This window comes from Dipodomys merriami, unplaced genomic scaffold, assembly GCF_024711535.1.
Source record: "Dipodomys merriami isolate MVZ:Mamm:240054 unplaced genomic scaffold, mDipMer1.0.p SCAF_34, whole genome shotgun sequence".
Lineage (NCBI taxonomy): Eukaryota > Metazoa > Chordata > Mammalia > Rodentia > Heteromyidae > Dipodomys > Dipodomys merriami.
In genome coordinates this window covers 2,313,281-2,327,021 of record NW_027204937.1, presented here as the reverse complement: position 1 = coordinate 2,327,021, position 13,741 = coordinate 2,313,281, and the positions used below count along the sequence as shown (strand labels likewise).

The following is a 13,741-nucleotide window of genomic DNA, read 5'->3' as shown; positions in this document are numbered from 1 at the left end:
GTAAAAACATCTACTAAACACTGAAATTGGAAACATTCTTGCTTTTCAGGTAATTATTAATATTTAACTTATACAAAGCTGTAGGACAGTAGTTATAACATTATACATATAATTGTATATATATACACACACAATAGCATGTGTGTATACATACAACTGTGTGTGTATATATACAACTGTAGGATATATGTGATTATATGATATGTATTATATTGTATATATGATTAAATTTTACATATTGTATGATGTATATTAGATATGCATTGCATGTATATGTCTGTGTATATGTGTGCCTGTGTATGACCAAACAGGACTAGCAGTTTAACTGCAAACAGCTTAGGTTTTTAATTCAGTCAAGTTTTGAACTGATCCCCAATTTGGCCCTTTATTAGTTATGTAATTTTCAACCAACAAACATTAAATATTTGAAGCTCCTTTATACAAATACTTAAAAGATAATTGATTTTTTTAAGAATCAAATTTTTATCAAACATTATATATTTTGATAGGAATGTTCGATCCTGAATCTAAAGGAATTTATAGCTTAAGAGGGGCAAATGAACACATAACTAAATCACAATGTAACATAAGCTTCAGTTTCATGGTTGATACATGATAATAAATATACTTATCTATTAAAAGTCAATATAGTAAGGTAGATTAGTATATAGAAATTGTTCAGTAAATTATAACCCTTTTGCCTATGAAGCCATATTTTATCAAATCAAGAATTTTCAAAACTTGAAAAACTGAATATATATTAATGAAAATAGTAGAAAGTATAAATTCAAATTTTTATATATTACATAGAGAAATAAGTGATACTATTTTATACCCTCTGTTTATGAGCAAATTAACTCTATAGACTAATCTGCATTTTTCTTTCTAAAGTCTATAAATATGCAAACAATTGTTTCTAAATAATGTAACCAACCCTTTTCACTATTCTAAATTTATAATGCTCATGAAAGCAAGCTCAAGTACATCAGCATGTTTCATTTTTGTAGCGAGGAAAATCCAATTAGGAGAACTATTTATTCTAAAGAACTGTGAACACAAGGATCTTTTTTTTCCCTCCTGTGAAGTTCATTTCCATAACTAAATCTGGTGGGTATAATTTACACTTCTACATTTTTAAACATGAGACCTGGAACAGTGAAGAAGCGGAGAAAGAAAGCAATAAATACATAAATGCAAAAGGAATTGTCAGTCCTTGCTTGCAAAAGCTCTAGAGCAGTCCCATAAACTAGCATCTTAGCCATTTTACATGTCCCAAGGATCATAGGTCTCAAAATAGTCATTCTGATTTAGGAAGGAAAGGGGAAAGGCTCTGGAAAGAGCTTAAAAGAATTGCTTGGTGCTGAGGTATAGCTCAGCCATAGAAAGCTTGCCTAGCATGTACAAGCTTGAATCTATAGCACACAAAAATAGTAAAATAAAACAAAAAGAATGTGCTTGTTAGCCAACATGTATGAACTCTAAGGTAAGAACAAAACCATGAACCACGAAACAAGCAATGCCAATGTGCTACATCAAGGTCATGTTCAAAGCAGCACCAGTGACCCTACTGGCCAGTTTCTCATATAAGATGGGATCTTTCACAGTAAATCCACTAGTGGCTACAGGATTTTTTTTAAAATAGCAAACTTTTTATTATTTATTTCATGAACTACCCATAAATGCATGCCTTCTATTTTTCCATTTAGGATTTCCTCATATATTTTTCTGAGTACTTAATATATTCTTAGACCTTGTAACACCATAAATAGGAAGGTGAGTGAGACAAAATCTATCATAATTCAGCCAGTCATAGCACAGAGAGGTCAAAGTGACTCTGGAAAACACCCAGATCCAGGAGGAGAACGAAATAAAAAGGCGTAACAGATGCTGACATTACAGAAATAGAAGCTCCCACAATGCCTGGAGGACCACAAGTGATTTCAAAGAGAGGTACCGTGTGAACAGAACTAGGAAGAATGAATGGGAAAGCTACCAGGTCAAAAAAGGCAAGAAAGGCATGAGGGCTAATAATATGAAGGAAAACACAAAACTAAAAGTCAATGTTACCTCTGAGAAACAAGCATAAGTGCAATGTGGTAGAGCAGAGCTACAAGGACCAGGGTGGGAAAGGCAGAAAATGAGACATCAGGAATGCAGGGCCTTCCTATAAAGAATCTCCTACCTTGCCTCGATACTGTCACTGATAGGTTTCAGCACCAATGCAGTAGTTAGAAGACAAGGGACAAGATTAGGTTTGCAAAATAAAGCCAATAAAATTATTTTCTCTAAGCCCCCATCCCCCCAACCCTACCCCTTGTCCCTGAGATAGGGTCTCTATATAGCCTAGGCTGGTCTGGGACTCACTGTGTCCTCAAGCTCACAGTTCTCCTGCCTCAGTTTCCCAAGTGCTATGATCATAAACATGCACTACCATACCTACTCATCTTTAAAACTCATAGAAATATTATAAAGCCTGGCATAACGCAAGTGCTCAAGCAGCATCACTATTATTACAATGAGAGAATGTGCAAAATAGGAGCAAAACCAATAATCACCTTATGTCTTTGATAGTTGCACGTTTCAGGGGGTCAACCTGTAGCATATGCATCAGGAGAGTGGCCACAGAGCGGTTGAGATACTCTGGAATATAAAACACACCTCCTCGGATCTTCTTAAACAATGTAGGCACATGCTCATCATCAAATGGGAGGGTGCCACAAAGAAGAGCATACAAGATCACACCACAGCTCCAGATATCAACCTCAGGACCTGCATACAATCTAAACAAAGACAATACAAACTCAAAATGCAAGCATCATTTTTTCTCATCTGCATGTACCTTGTGCATACATACATAAAATATATATGTGTGTGTGTGTGAGCACATCCATATATGTGTATATGCATATATTTGCAGAGGGAGAGAGAGGGAGGGAAAAGTAAAGGAGGGAAGAGGGAAGGAGGGGGAGGAAAGAGGTAATATGGATGCAGTATATTTTGATCTTCAAAGACTAATAAGGTACATGGCTATTTCTAACACTCAATTGGTTTATCCAATTACTACACAAGTTTTCCAAGAGAATCTGCCATTTGTGTTTGTTTCCAAGCTCACTTCATTGTTAAGTTACTAATTAAAAATTATGATATTCTAAAGTAGCTTTAAAAAAACAAACAGAACCATAAATTTGAAAAACAAACAAAACAGTACTATAGTTTATAGCACACATCATGTAAATCTTACCTGTTATGTATCTGTTTGAAACTCTAATTAGTACTATGTGGCTACTATTTACCTCTATCACAGTATCGGGGTGCCTACTCCTTCCATTCTAACACTTGCTAGCTCATAGCACTAAACTTAGCTTGGCTCCACATAACCTGGGACATCTTGCCCCACCTTTTTCCTCTTTTATACAGCAACAAATCTACCCCAGTATCATATTACAAAACTCAAGGCTACTTCTGAAGTAACAGAACGAATTTCTACAACTCTAGCAAAAAGAATAGAATCTGTTTTTACAAAAATTCCTGTCCCTGGCTGGGTGTGGTGGTATATGTCTGTAATCTCAGCTACTCAGGAGGCAGAGACCCAGGACGACTCCAGCTTGAGGCCAGCTCAAGCAAAAAGTTGTTGAGAAGGCATCTGAACAAACAAGGTGGACACGGCAGTGTATACCTTGTAAGTCCAGCTAAATGGAAAGCACAAGGAGAAGGGATCATAATCCAAATCCACCCAGGGGGAAAAAAATGAAACCCTATCTGAAAAATAACTAGAGCAAAAAGGCCTGAGGGTGTGGCTCAAGTCATAGAGCGAGTGTACAGCAAGTGCAAGGCCCATGAGTTCAAACCCCAGAGCTGTGAAAAGTAATAACTAAATGAATGAATACATAAATATGTACTTCCCCTCGCATCATTTGCTATACTGCCAAGATCCCTTGCAAGGCCTGATGTTTATGTCCTCCAAACATCCATGAATTAAAATGCTAACCCCCTGAATGATGATAATAGGAGGTAAGGACTTCCAGGAAATTGGGTCGTAGGAGTAAACCTTTCAAAAATGGGCTTCAAAGGGATCACCCCCTGAACAATCACACAGGAGCTCTCAGTGAGGAGCAAAGGACCACAAGGAATAGGCCCTGACACACACACACACACACACACACACACACACATACACACACACACACACACAAGGAATAGGCCCTCCCACACACACACACACACACAAGGAATAGGCCCTGACACACACACACACACACACACACACACACACACACACACACACACACACACACACACACACACACACACACACACACACACACACACACACACACACACACACACACACACACACACACACACACACACACACACACACCTGCCAGTGCCTTGATCTTGGATTCCCAGCCCTGGGAACTGTAGGAAATAAGTTTCCAGTGTTCCTTAGCTACTCTGAATACGGTGGTATCATTACAGCAGCCCAGATAGACAAAGTAATTCCAAGGGTACCCTTCCAGTATTTTCTCTTAGAGATTCTGACCATGCAGAAAATTAATCTCTCCCCTGCAGTCCACATAAACATGTTCAAAAAGCACCACTGAGTAAATTATATGAACAAATACAGAATCCACTTTGTATGGGATTTTTTTTGCTGTTGTTTGCTTGTTTTTGTGCCAGTACTGGACCTTTAACTCGGGACCTGGGCACTATTTCTTAGTTTTTCTGTTCTAGTTTGGCACTCTAGCACTTGAGCCACACCTCCACTTCTGGCTTTTTAGTGACTGACTAGAGGTAAAGAGTCTCATGAACCTGACTGCCTGGGCTGGCTTCAAACTATGATCCTCAGAGCTCAGCCTCCTGAGTAGCTAGGATTATAGGTATGAGCCATCAGTATCCAGTTTTCCACTTGTACAGTTTAACTTCATTTTTCTTCTTCCTTCCTCCATCCCCTTCCCGCTATTCTGAGTAATGGAACAAAAGGATTTCTGAATACTAAGGCAAGGACTCTTAAGACTAAGCCACAACTCTAGCCCTAATTGAATTCACTGAAACAATATTATCCTCCAAAATTTCATTCTTCCAAGGATAAAAATATAAAACACTCTATACTGTATAAAATGTAGAAATATTATTGAAGGATCGTGTCTGATAAATGACACTAGTTTATCCTTAGCAAGTGCTTATCTGCCCTTTTCTGAAATGAAAGTCAGATGTTACATCCAGATCTGATCCAGTTATTTTTAACAGAACAAAGTTCATAAAGAAATTTACAGCAATATCTTCACAAAATGTAAAAAAAAAAAACACCTTAAATCATTGCCCCTATAATTGAAAAATACATGAATAGTTTCTACCACATTTAAAAGCTTTCCTTTCAAAGAGAATACCATGTAAGTAAACATTACCAGACTGAGCATAAAATGATGATCAACTCCCTGTTATTACCTGCCAGAGATTACTTCAGGGGCTGCGTAATTTGGAGATCCACAACTCGTTCGTAGGAACTCACCATCTGACATCATATTAGACAGTCCTGAAAACACAAGTATTATTTACCTGCTGTGAGATATTTCAGCTACAGACCCAAACATGATGTGAACTTGCAAATGCTCCATAAAAATCATTATCTTAATGATTAACAGCCCCACAGAAAGCATTTGTTAGTTGGAAAGACAATATTTCAGAGCACACACACTATCACACAACAGCCACAGAACATTGCATGACCGGAGTTAAAATCCCTTTCTAAATAAAAATGTTGATTCACTTCATAATGAGTTTAGTCTAAATTATGCTGTTTCTAAAATGAAACCATTAAAATATTATTTACAGAATATTATTATTCTACAGTTGAAAGAATAAAACTGGTTACCACTTTTGACACTATGCTTTTGGAAACTTTTCTTTTTTTAACGTATTTTTTAATTGTAAAGATACTGTAACAGAGGGGTTACAGTTACATGAGTAAGGTAATAAGTACATTTCTTATCGAACATTGTTATCCCCTCCTTTGTTTTTCCTCTACCATCCTTTCCCACCCCACCTCCCCAACTCCTCCCTCCCCACCACCTACTGAAGCTGTAAAGTTCATTTTCAACAGTGTCCTGTGCATCTCATTTTTACAATGGGTGGGTCAACCTGTATCCTTATTTCAACATTTTGTTATTTCCCTTCCCCTCCCCAAACTAGAAAAATGTATATACAAGATACAGGGCCCTGGAATCAAATACAGTGAAAACAGGGCTCATACCATTGGGGAAGAACATACAAAAGAAATGAAAAAATATCACACAGTACATTATAAGTACATTTAAAACAAAAGCAAGAAAAAAAGCCTTTTGTGTCCCTATCTTGGGGTTCATTTCACTTAGCATCATCTTATATGGTCATATGTACATAGCTTTTGACTATTTCTACTTGTCCTAGACATATACTAGTTATTGCAAATAAGGGAAACCATGGGACCTATGTTTCTTTGGGCCTGGCTTACTTCACTTAATATAATTTTTTTCCAAGTCTTTCCATTTCCTAACAAATGGGGCAGTGTCATTCTTTCTCATGGAGGCATAGAATTCCATTGTATATATACCACATTTTCTTGATCCATTCAACTACTGAGGGGCATCTGGGTTGGTTCCCTATCTTAGCTATGGTAAATAAGGCTGCAACAAACATAGTTGTGCTGGTAGCTTTAGTGCGGTCTTGTTTGTGATCATTTGGGTAAATGCCCCAAAGTGGGATTGCTGGGTCATAGGGGAGCTCTATGTGGAGTCTTTTGAGGGACCTCCATACTACTTTCCAAAGTGGTTGAACAAGTTTACGCTTCCACCAACAATGCAGTAGGGTTCCCTTTTGGCCACATCCCCTCCAGCATCTGTTGTTATTAGAGTTCTTGATTATAGCCATTCTAACTGGGGTGAGGTATCTCAATGTTGTTTTGATTTGCATTTCTTTTTCGGCTAAAGAAGTTGAGCATTTCTTTATGTGTCTATTGTCCATTCTTATTTCCTCTTCAGAGAAGTTTCTCTTTAAGTCTTTTGAAAGCTTTTCCTTTTATTTGTGTGCATGTGTGCGTGTGTGTGTGCGTGTGTGTGTGCGTGTGTGTATGCGTGTGTGTGCATGTGTGTGTGTGTGTGTGTGTGTGTGTGTGTTTATGCTGGTATGGACTTAAACTCAGGACCCCACACTCTCAGCTTTCTTCTTCATGGCTAGCGCTCTAATACTTGAGCCACACCTCAGTCTGGCATTTGGCTGGTTAATTATAAGTGGATGTGGCACACTTTCCTGTTGGCTTGCTTCAAACTTCCATCCATCAGACCTCCACCACCTGAAAAGCTAGTTTTACAAGTATGAGCCACAGGCACTGGGCACTTTCTTAAACAACAACAACAACAACAAAAAACACCCGTAATTAGACAGACGGCCCCAACTCATAGCAAATTATTTTCCTTTTTTTTTTTTTTTTGTAAAAAAAAAAAGGCTAATCTTGAACTCATGCCTACAAAGGATCTTCCTACCTCAGCTTTTAATTTGGAAAGCTTTAGTTCAACCGAAAATATCTAGTTGGACTATCCTATTAAAAGAGTTTCATAATTTACAAAGGAAATAGTAAAGCTAGTTTCCTGGTTTCATCTAAACTAAAAACAAAATCTAGAAAAACTCTGAGCAACAATGAACCTTTGCACTTTCTCATCTCTCTGTAAGAGCTCATGGACCATGCTTCATCACCACTCCCCTACTTTGGTATCTGTTCCATGTGTGTTTATGTCCCAGAAACTGTTTGATACATAAAAAAAAAAATACATTCTTTCTCATCTTCTACCCCTGAGAAATTTCCCACCCAGATTTATGGGATCCCCATGAACCAATTCAAAGAGATCACAAAGGTTTTTTTTTCAAAGGTGAATGCAGATTTTCTATGCACTCTTCATTTGCATTTATCAGAGAAAGTACCCACATTTCCACCAGATTTTCAAAAGAGTATTGCTTTCACTCCTTCCACAGTTCAGTCTCATTTTCTTAGGAAGAAATGCAGAGTGGATGGATGTACCTTGACATAGCCCTCTCCCTACTTTCTAGACGTGTCCGAATTTCCCAATGTATCTAAATGAATACAACAAGCTACTATGAAGACAAAAACGAATCCCTTCTCAAGGCACAGGCTTCACAGGATGAAATTAGAAATTCTTAGTTCTATGAGAGTTGTTACTGACATTACTCTGAAAGACAGCCATGCATCACTGACCAAGGCTGGAGTTGACATACCAAAATCAGCTATCTTGGCATTCATATGTGCATCCAACAGCACATTCTCTGGCTTCAGGTCTCGGTGTACAACCATGTGCCTATGACAATAGTCTACAGCAGACAGAATCTGTTGAAAGAGCCGCCTGGCTTCCATTTCCTCAACCTACGAAGTGAAAAACAAACTGCATTAGGAATATTTGGGACATCTACTTAGGGAGAGTTGTAGTTCCATATCCAGTCTAAAAATAACTAAGCAGGCTAATTAGAATGGGATAATTCCAATTCTCAGCAAATAAAACAATTGAACCAAAAATCTGTCAAAGCTCCACATGTCACTTGACAGGTTTTGCTTTGCTGCTAGGATACAATGCTTAATATATTTTTAGCAAATTATGAACAATTTCTATACATATTTACTTTTATTTCTACAAGAATATTAAGCCATGTAAGTAAAAATTTTAATAATAAACATAATAAAATCAAATACAATAATAAAATGTAAACATAATAATGACACTGATTCTTATGAAAACAAAACAAATATTAAGTTAAAGCAAGATCACATAGGATTTCTTCCCCAATTTGAATAGTCCCCAATTTTGAATATTTATTGTAATATTATGAATATTATTGTAAAGGGAATATTAAAAGTACAAAGGATGGCTACACATTGACATTTAACTTTTAATTAGTATTATTTGATGTGTACAATGTTTTAGGGAATCATAAGTAAAGAAAGCTAAAACATAACTTCTGTGAAAGGTTTTTTTTGTTTGTTTTTGTTTTTTTGGTCATGAGGCCTGAACTCTGGGCCTGGGCGCTGTCCCTCAGCTCTTCTGCTCAAGGCTACCACTCTTCCACTTGAGCCATAGTGCCACTTCCGGCTTTTTCTGTTTATGTGATGCTGAGGAATCCAACCCAGGGCCTCATGCATGCAAGGCAAGCACTCAACCACTGAGCCACTTTTCCAGCCCTTTCTGTGAAAGTTTTAAGGAAAGAAAATAATGGAAACTTCCACTTCATCTTATAGAACAGATATTCAAAAGTGTAGGAAGCATTCTGGCACCTAAGTGTAATGTATTCACCAAGATGAGTAACTTGAAAGATATACTTTTCAAGAAAAGAAAAATAAAAATTTTCTAACACTATGTATGTGGAGTTGGGAATTAAAGAAACCTTTGTGGTTGGTACCTAACACATTTCTCTCTTAAGATTCTCACTTAAGATGCCAACTCTTGCAATGCTTGGTAAGAAATGTACGCATTATCCTGCCCATGTAATTGTAACTCCTCTGTACAGTATGTTCACAAATAAAATAAAATTAAATTAAATTAAAAAAAAAAAGATGCCAACTCTCCCAGGGGTAACTCACCCGTCCATGTTTACAGATGTAGTCAAATAATTCACCACCAGATACGTATTCCATCACCATGAAAAAGTCTGTTGGCGTGCTGATCACCTGGTATCTTTTTTATTTTTTTTTTGGTAAATGAGAAAAGGGTTAATTAAAAAAATATCACTTCCACCAAAATCAATTTTGTACTCTACTCCTGATGAAATTTCATATGTGCGTTTATCGTATTTTAAGATGGTAGCAAAATAACCACAGGGCCAATAACATGTACCATTATGGAAGTATTCCTTCTTCATGCTCACCATTTCAATAAATCAGTTCTTAAAAAAGAAAAAGTCCCAGCAACCTCCACTCTGCCAGATCTCATCACTAGTTCATCACTGGCTCCATTATACTTGATATTCATCAGTAAAGGGACAGCTTGAGATCCTTCCCTTGCTTAGCAGTAAGACACCAGATTCTCCTGGCTTTCTTCTAGTGACATTGAGTCTTCATTTGTGTTCTCCTCTGCTAACCTCTCCTCATGTCCAGACATATGAACATCACAGTGCCTCGGAGCTCAGTTCTAGGACTTCTCTCTTTTCTATATTCACATTCTTGGTATTCTTTCTATCTATACCTCTTCCCCAGAACTCCATATCCAGATATTCAGTCCCCACGTGCATCTCTATGGAGCTAACTAATAAGCATCTCAACTTCCTATCAGAAAATCTGATGCATGTGTCCACCATTAGCATCCACCTCCCACCTACTGCTCCTATAACCTTTTCACTTCAGTTACTGTCAACTCTATCCTTTCATTTGCCTAGGCCAAGTTCCGTGGCCTCATTCCTGAATTCTATCATCTCACTACCAACAAATTATTTGCAAGTGAATACTGCTGACCCTAAGCATGTCTACACAGGCCATGCTCACTGCCCAACCTCTCTACACAATGCCACATTTCATCCAGATTGCTGCCAGTGATTCCCACTTCTTTCCCTATTTCAGTACTTGCATGGCTACAATCTAACTGTAAGTCAGATGTATCTCACCTCTGACAGGTAGCTTCCAGTGACTTCCCAGCTCTGTCAAGAATAAAGCCACAACCCTCACAATGTTCTGTATCAGCCCATGTCGTCTGACTCCCTTCTGTCTTCCTCACTTATCCAATCCTTAAACCCACCCTGCTCCCTAGCCTGCAGGGATTTCTATTTTAGTCTTTGTACTATGCTATTCCTCCTCCCATGTTTACTATTCTTCCCCACATAAATGCATGCATAGCATGTTCCCTTACCTTTTCCCTCATCTCATACATGATGTCATTTACAAATATGGGATTTGTTGCCTATTTCACACACACACACACACACACACACACACACACACACACACACACACACACAAAACCTCCTTATTTTGTTCTCTGATATATCAATATCTAAATGGTGTCATTTCTTAAGTGAAACACAACCTCCTTATTTTGTTCTCTGATACATCAATATCTAAATAGTGTCATTTCTTAAGTGAATGGATCAATAATCTGCCTGGTCTTGTTTTGCTCCATTCCCCTACACATGCCTTGTGCACCAGCCACACTAGACTGTTCCCTATATACTGTATTCTTCACACTCATTGTTTTGTTCTTTTGTATCCTCCTGGACCATTAGAACTTTTAACCAAATGTCACCTCTTTGTGTGTACCTTGAATAAATATTAAGCACTTACTATTGTGCTAAGTCCTGGAGAGAGGAGTATACTGTGACACCTCCATTTGCATGTCTCATGGGATTCCCCCACTTAACACAGCCCAAACCAGCATCCTTCATGTTTGACACAGCCCCATTATCCTTCTCTTCCATTCTCCCATTTTATTACCTGGGAGCTCAAGCCAAAACCCCGAATTCTAATTGTTCAAGCAGGAAACATCAACTCACTTCCTTTGTTTTCCTTCTTTCCAACTCTTCAGAAATTTCATCAGTTCTAAATACCAAATAGTTCTAAAATATATAATGAATGTAGCCGGGCGCTGGTGGCTCACGCCTGTAATCCTAGCTACACAGGAGGCTGAGATCTGAGGATCGCGGTTCAAAGCCAGCCCGGGCAGGAGAGACCGTGAGACTCCTATCTCCAATAAACCACCAGAAAACCGGAAGTGGCGCTGTAGCTCAAGTGGTAGAGTGCTCGCCTTGAGCTGAAGAGCTGAGGGACAGTGCCCAAGCCCAGAGTTCAAGCCCCACGACCGACAAAAAAAAAAAAAAAAAAAAAAAAAAAAAAAAAAAAAAAATATATATATATATATATATATATATATATATATATATATATATATATATATATAGTGAATGTTTCATTTCTCTCCATCCAATACAGGAGTGGCTAATAGAAATTTCCACAATGGCAGAATGTTATATATCTGCTCGTCCAACACAATCTTCATTAAGCACTCATACTACCCAACACTCCCAAAGCGGCTCCTGTGATTAGAGAACTAAGCTGTTCATTCTAGTTAATTTAAATTTAAATAGCCACTCATGGCAAGTGGATCTACATTAGACAGGACAAATCTAGGCTATCACTTTGGTGAAAGCCTCTATAATCTCTCAGTTAGATGAAAGAAATGGCTTCCTAACCAGTCTCTGCTTCTTTTTCTGCCTCCATACTTGCTCTACCCTGGAGCATACCACAGCACCCTTCCCTGCACTCCAGAAGTTTTCTACATAGATCAAGATCCAAAGTCCTAAGCAAGGGCTACAAGCACTGGAATACGTGTCTCTTGTCTACTCTTTGACCTCATGAACCACCTGCCTGCTTCCCTTACTCTACTCTTGGCACAATGGCACTCACGACAGCAATCTTTCTTTCCCCAGGACACTCAACATCTGTCCCACTGTCTTGTCTTCACATGGCTGAATTGTTATCGTCCTGTGAGGCCTTCCCCACAACCTTATCCAAGTCACAGGCAATGACAATACCACATTTCATTCTCTAGCACTTACCACTGCTCAAAATCATCTTGCTAATTTGCTTACTTGCTGTGTATCAGTAAGATTTGAGAATATTTAGCATAGAGATGACTAATGATGCTATGGTAGTGCAGATGTCAGCAAGAAAAGACTGACTAAGATGCTTACACTAGCTCACTGTGCTGAGATACAGTATTGCACAGACAGTAGGATACAACAGGACCTCTAAGAGGAAGTTTCATACTGTGCCTTGTAAACCAAGGGATTACAGCATTCAAGGTAGGGGTGTCTAGTGATTAAAAAGCTGAATACACACACACTCTCTCTCTCTCTCATATAGGGGAGACTCCAATGGTATAATTTTATAAACAATTAACTTAGAGTTTAACAAAATAAAGACCAGGAAGCTGGAACATGTGTTGTCGGGGGTGGGGAGGGGATCAAGGGGAGGGGGGGGTAGACCAAAAAAGAGAGGAAAGATGGTCAAATATAGTTATAATATTCAATGAATATATATGCAAGTGGAACTAGGTTAATGGAGGGGATACGTGGGTTGGTAGAGATGGGGGACACAGTGATGCATGGCACCCACAAACTGATACAGTGAATTGAAACTTCTTTGTATGATTACTGAAGGATAATAAAAAATAAAATAATAAAGCTATCTAGAGACTTAATTTATAAAAAAAAAATGAGTGAGTAGTCAGACAAAAACATGTTATCCAAAGTAGGAAGTATTCATCTTATTAATGATTAAAATCCAATTTTTCTAAGACCCCTGGAGGAAAAAAAAGCAAAGACCAAAATCAATTCAACAAGGTCTAGCTCATAAGACAGTCAGTACTATATACTCCTTTTAATCACATATATCACATATATCAATGAGGCTTAGGCTAGGGCTGTACATATGTATGTGTGTATATATATAATATATATTATATTATATATATTAGTTAATAGAGAAATCACTCAGTAAACATTAACACTCTTGATATTTACTGTTTAAATTTTCTGGATTTTGTTTTCTGTTCCTGGGGCTTGAACTCCTGAGGGCCTTGGTTTTCCCCTGAGATTCTTTGTGTTCAAGGCTATAGCCCTCTACCCCTTGAGCCACAGCACCACTTGTGGCTTTTTCTGAGTAGTTTATTAGAGGTAAGAGTTTAACAGACTTTCCTGCCTGGCCTGGCTTCAA

General features: G+C 38.0%; 1 protein-coding gene across 2 annotated transcripts in view; it reads right to left on the bottom strand.

The window, feature by feature from the left end:
- The window catches only part of Prkaa2 (protein kinase AMP-activated catalytic subunit alpha 2), a 44,682-nt gene that overhangs the window by 11,946 nt on the left and 18,995 nt on the right, over positions 1-13,741 (bottom strand). For both annotated transcript variants that reach the window (XM_069987140.1, XM_069987141.1), the window contains exons 3-6: positions 9,623-9,716; positions 8,269-8,413; positions 5,449-5,536; positions 2,556-2,780 (exon numbers count right to left, since the gene is read on the bottom strand). In XM_069987140.1, coding sequence (XP_069843241.1) covers positions 2,556-2,780; positions 5,449-5,536; positions 8,269-8,413; positions 9,623-9,716 — 552 coding nt within the window. The remainder of the gene's footprint in view (positions 1-2,555; positions 2,781-5,448; positions 5,537-8,268; positions 8,414-9,622; positions 9,717-13,741) is intronic.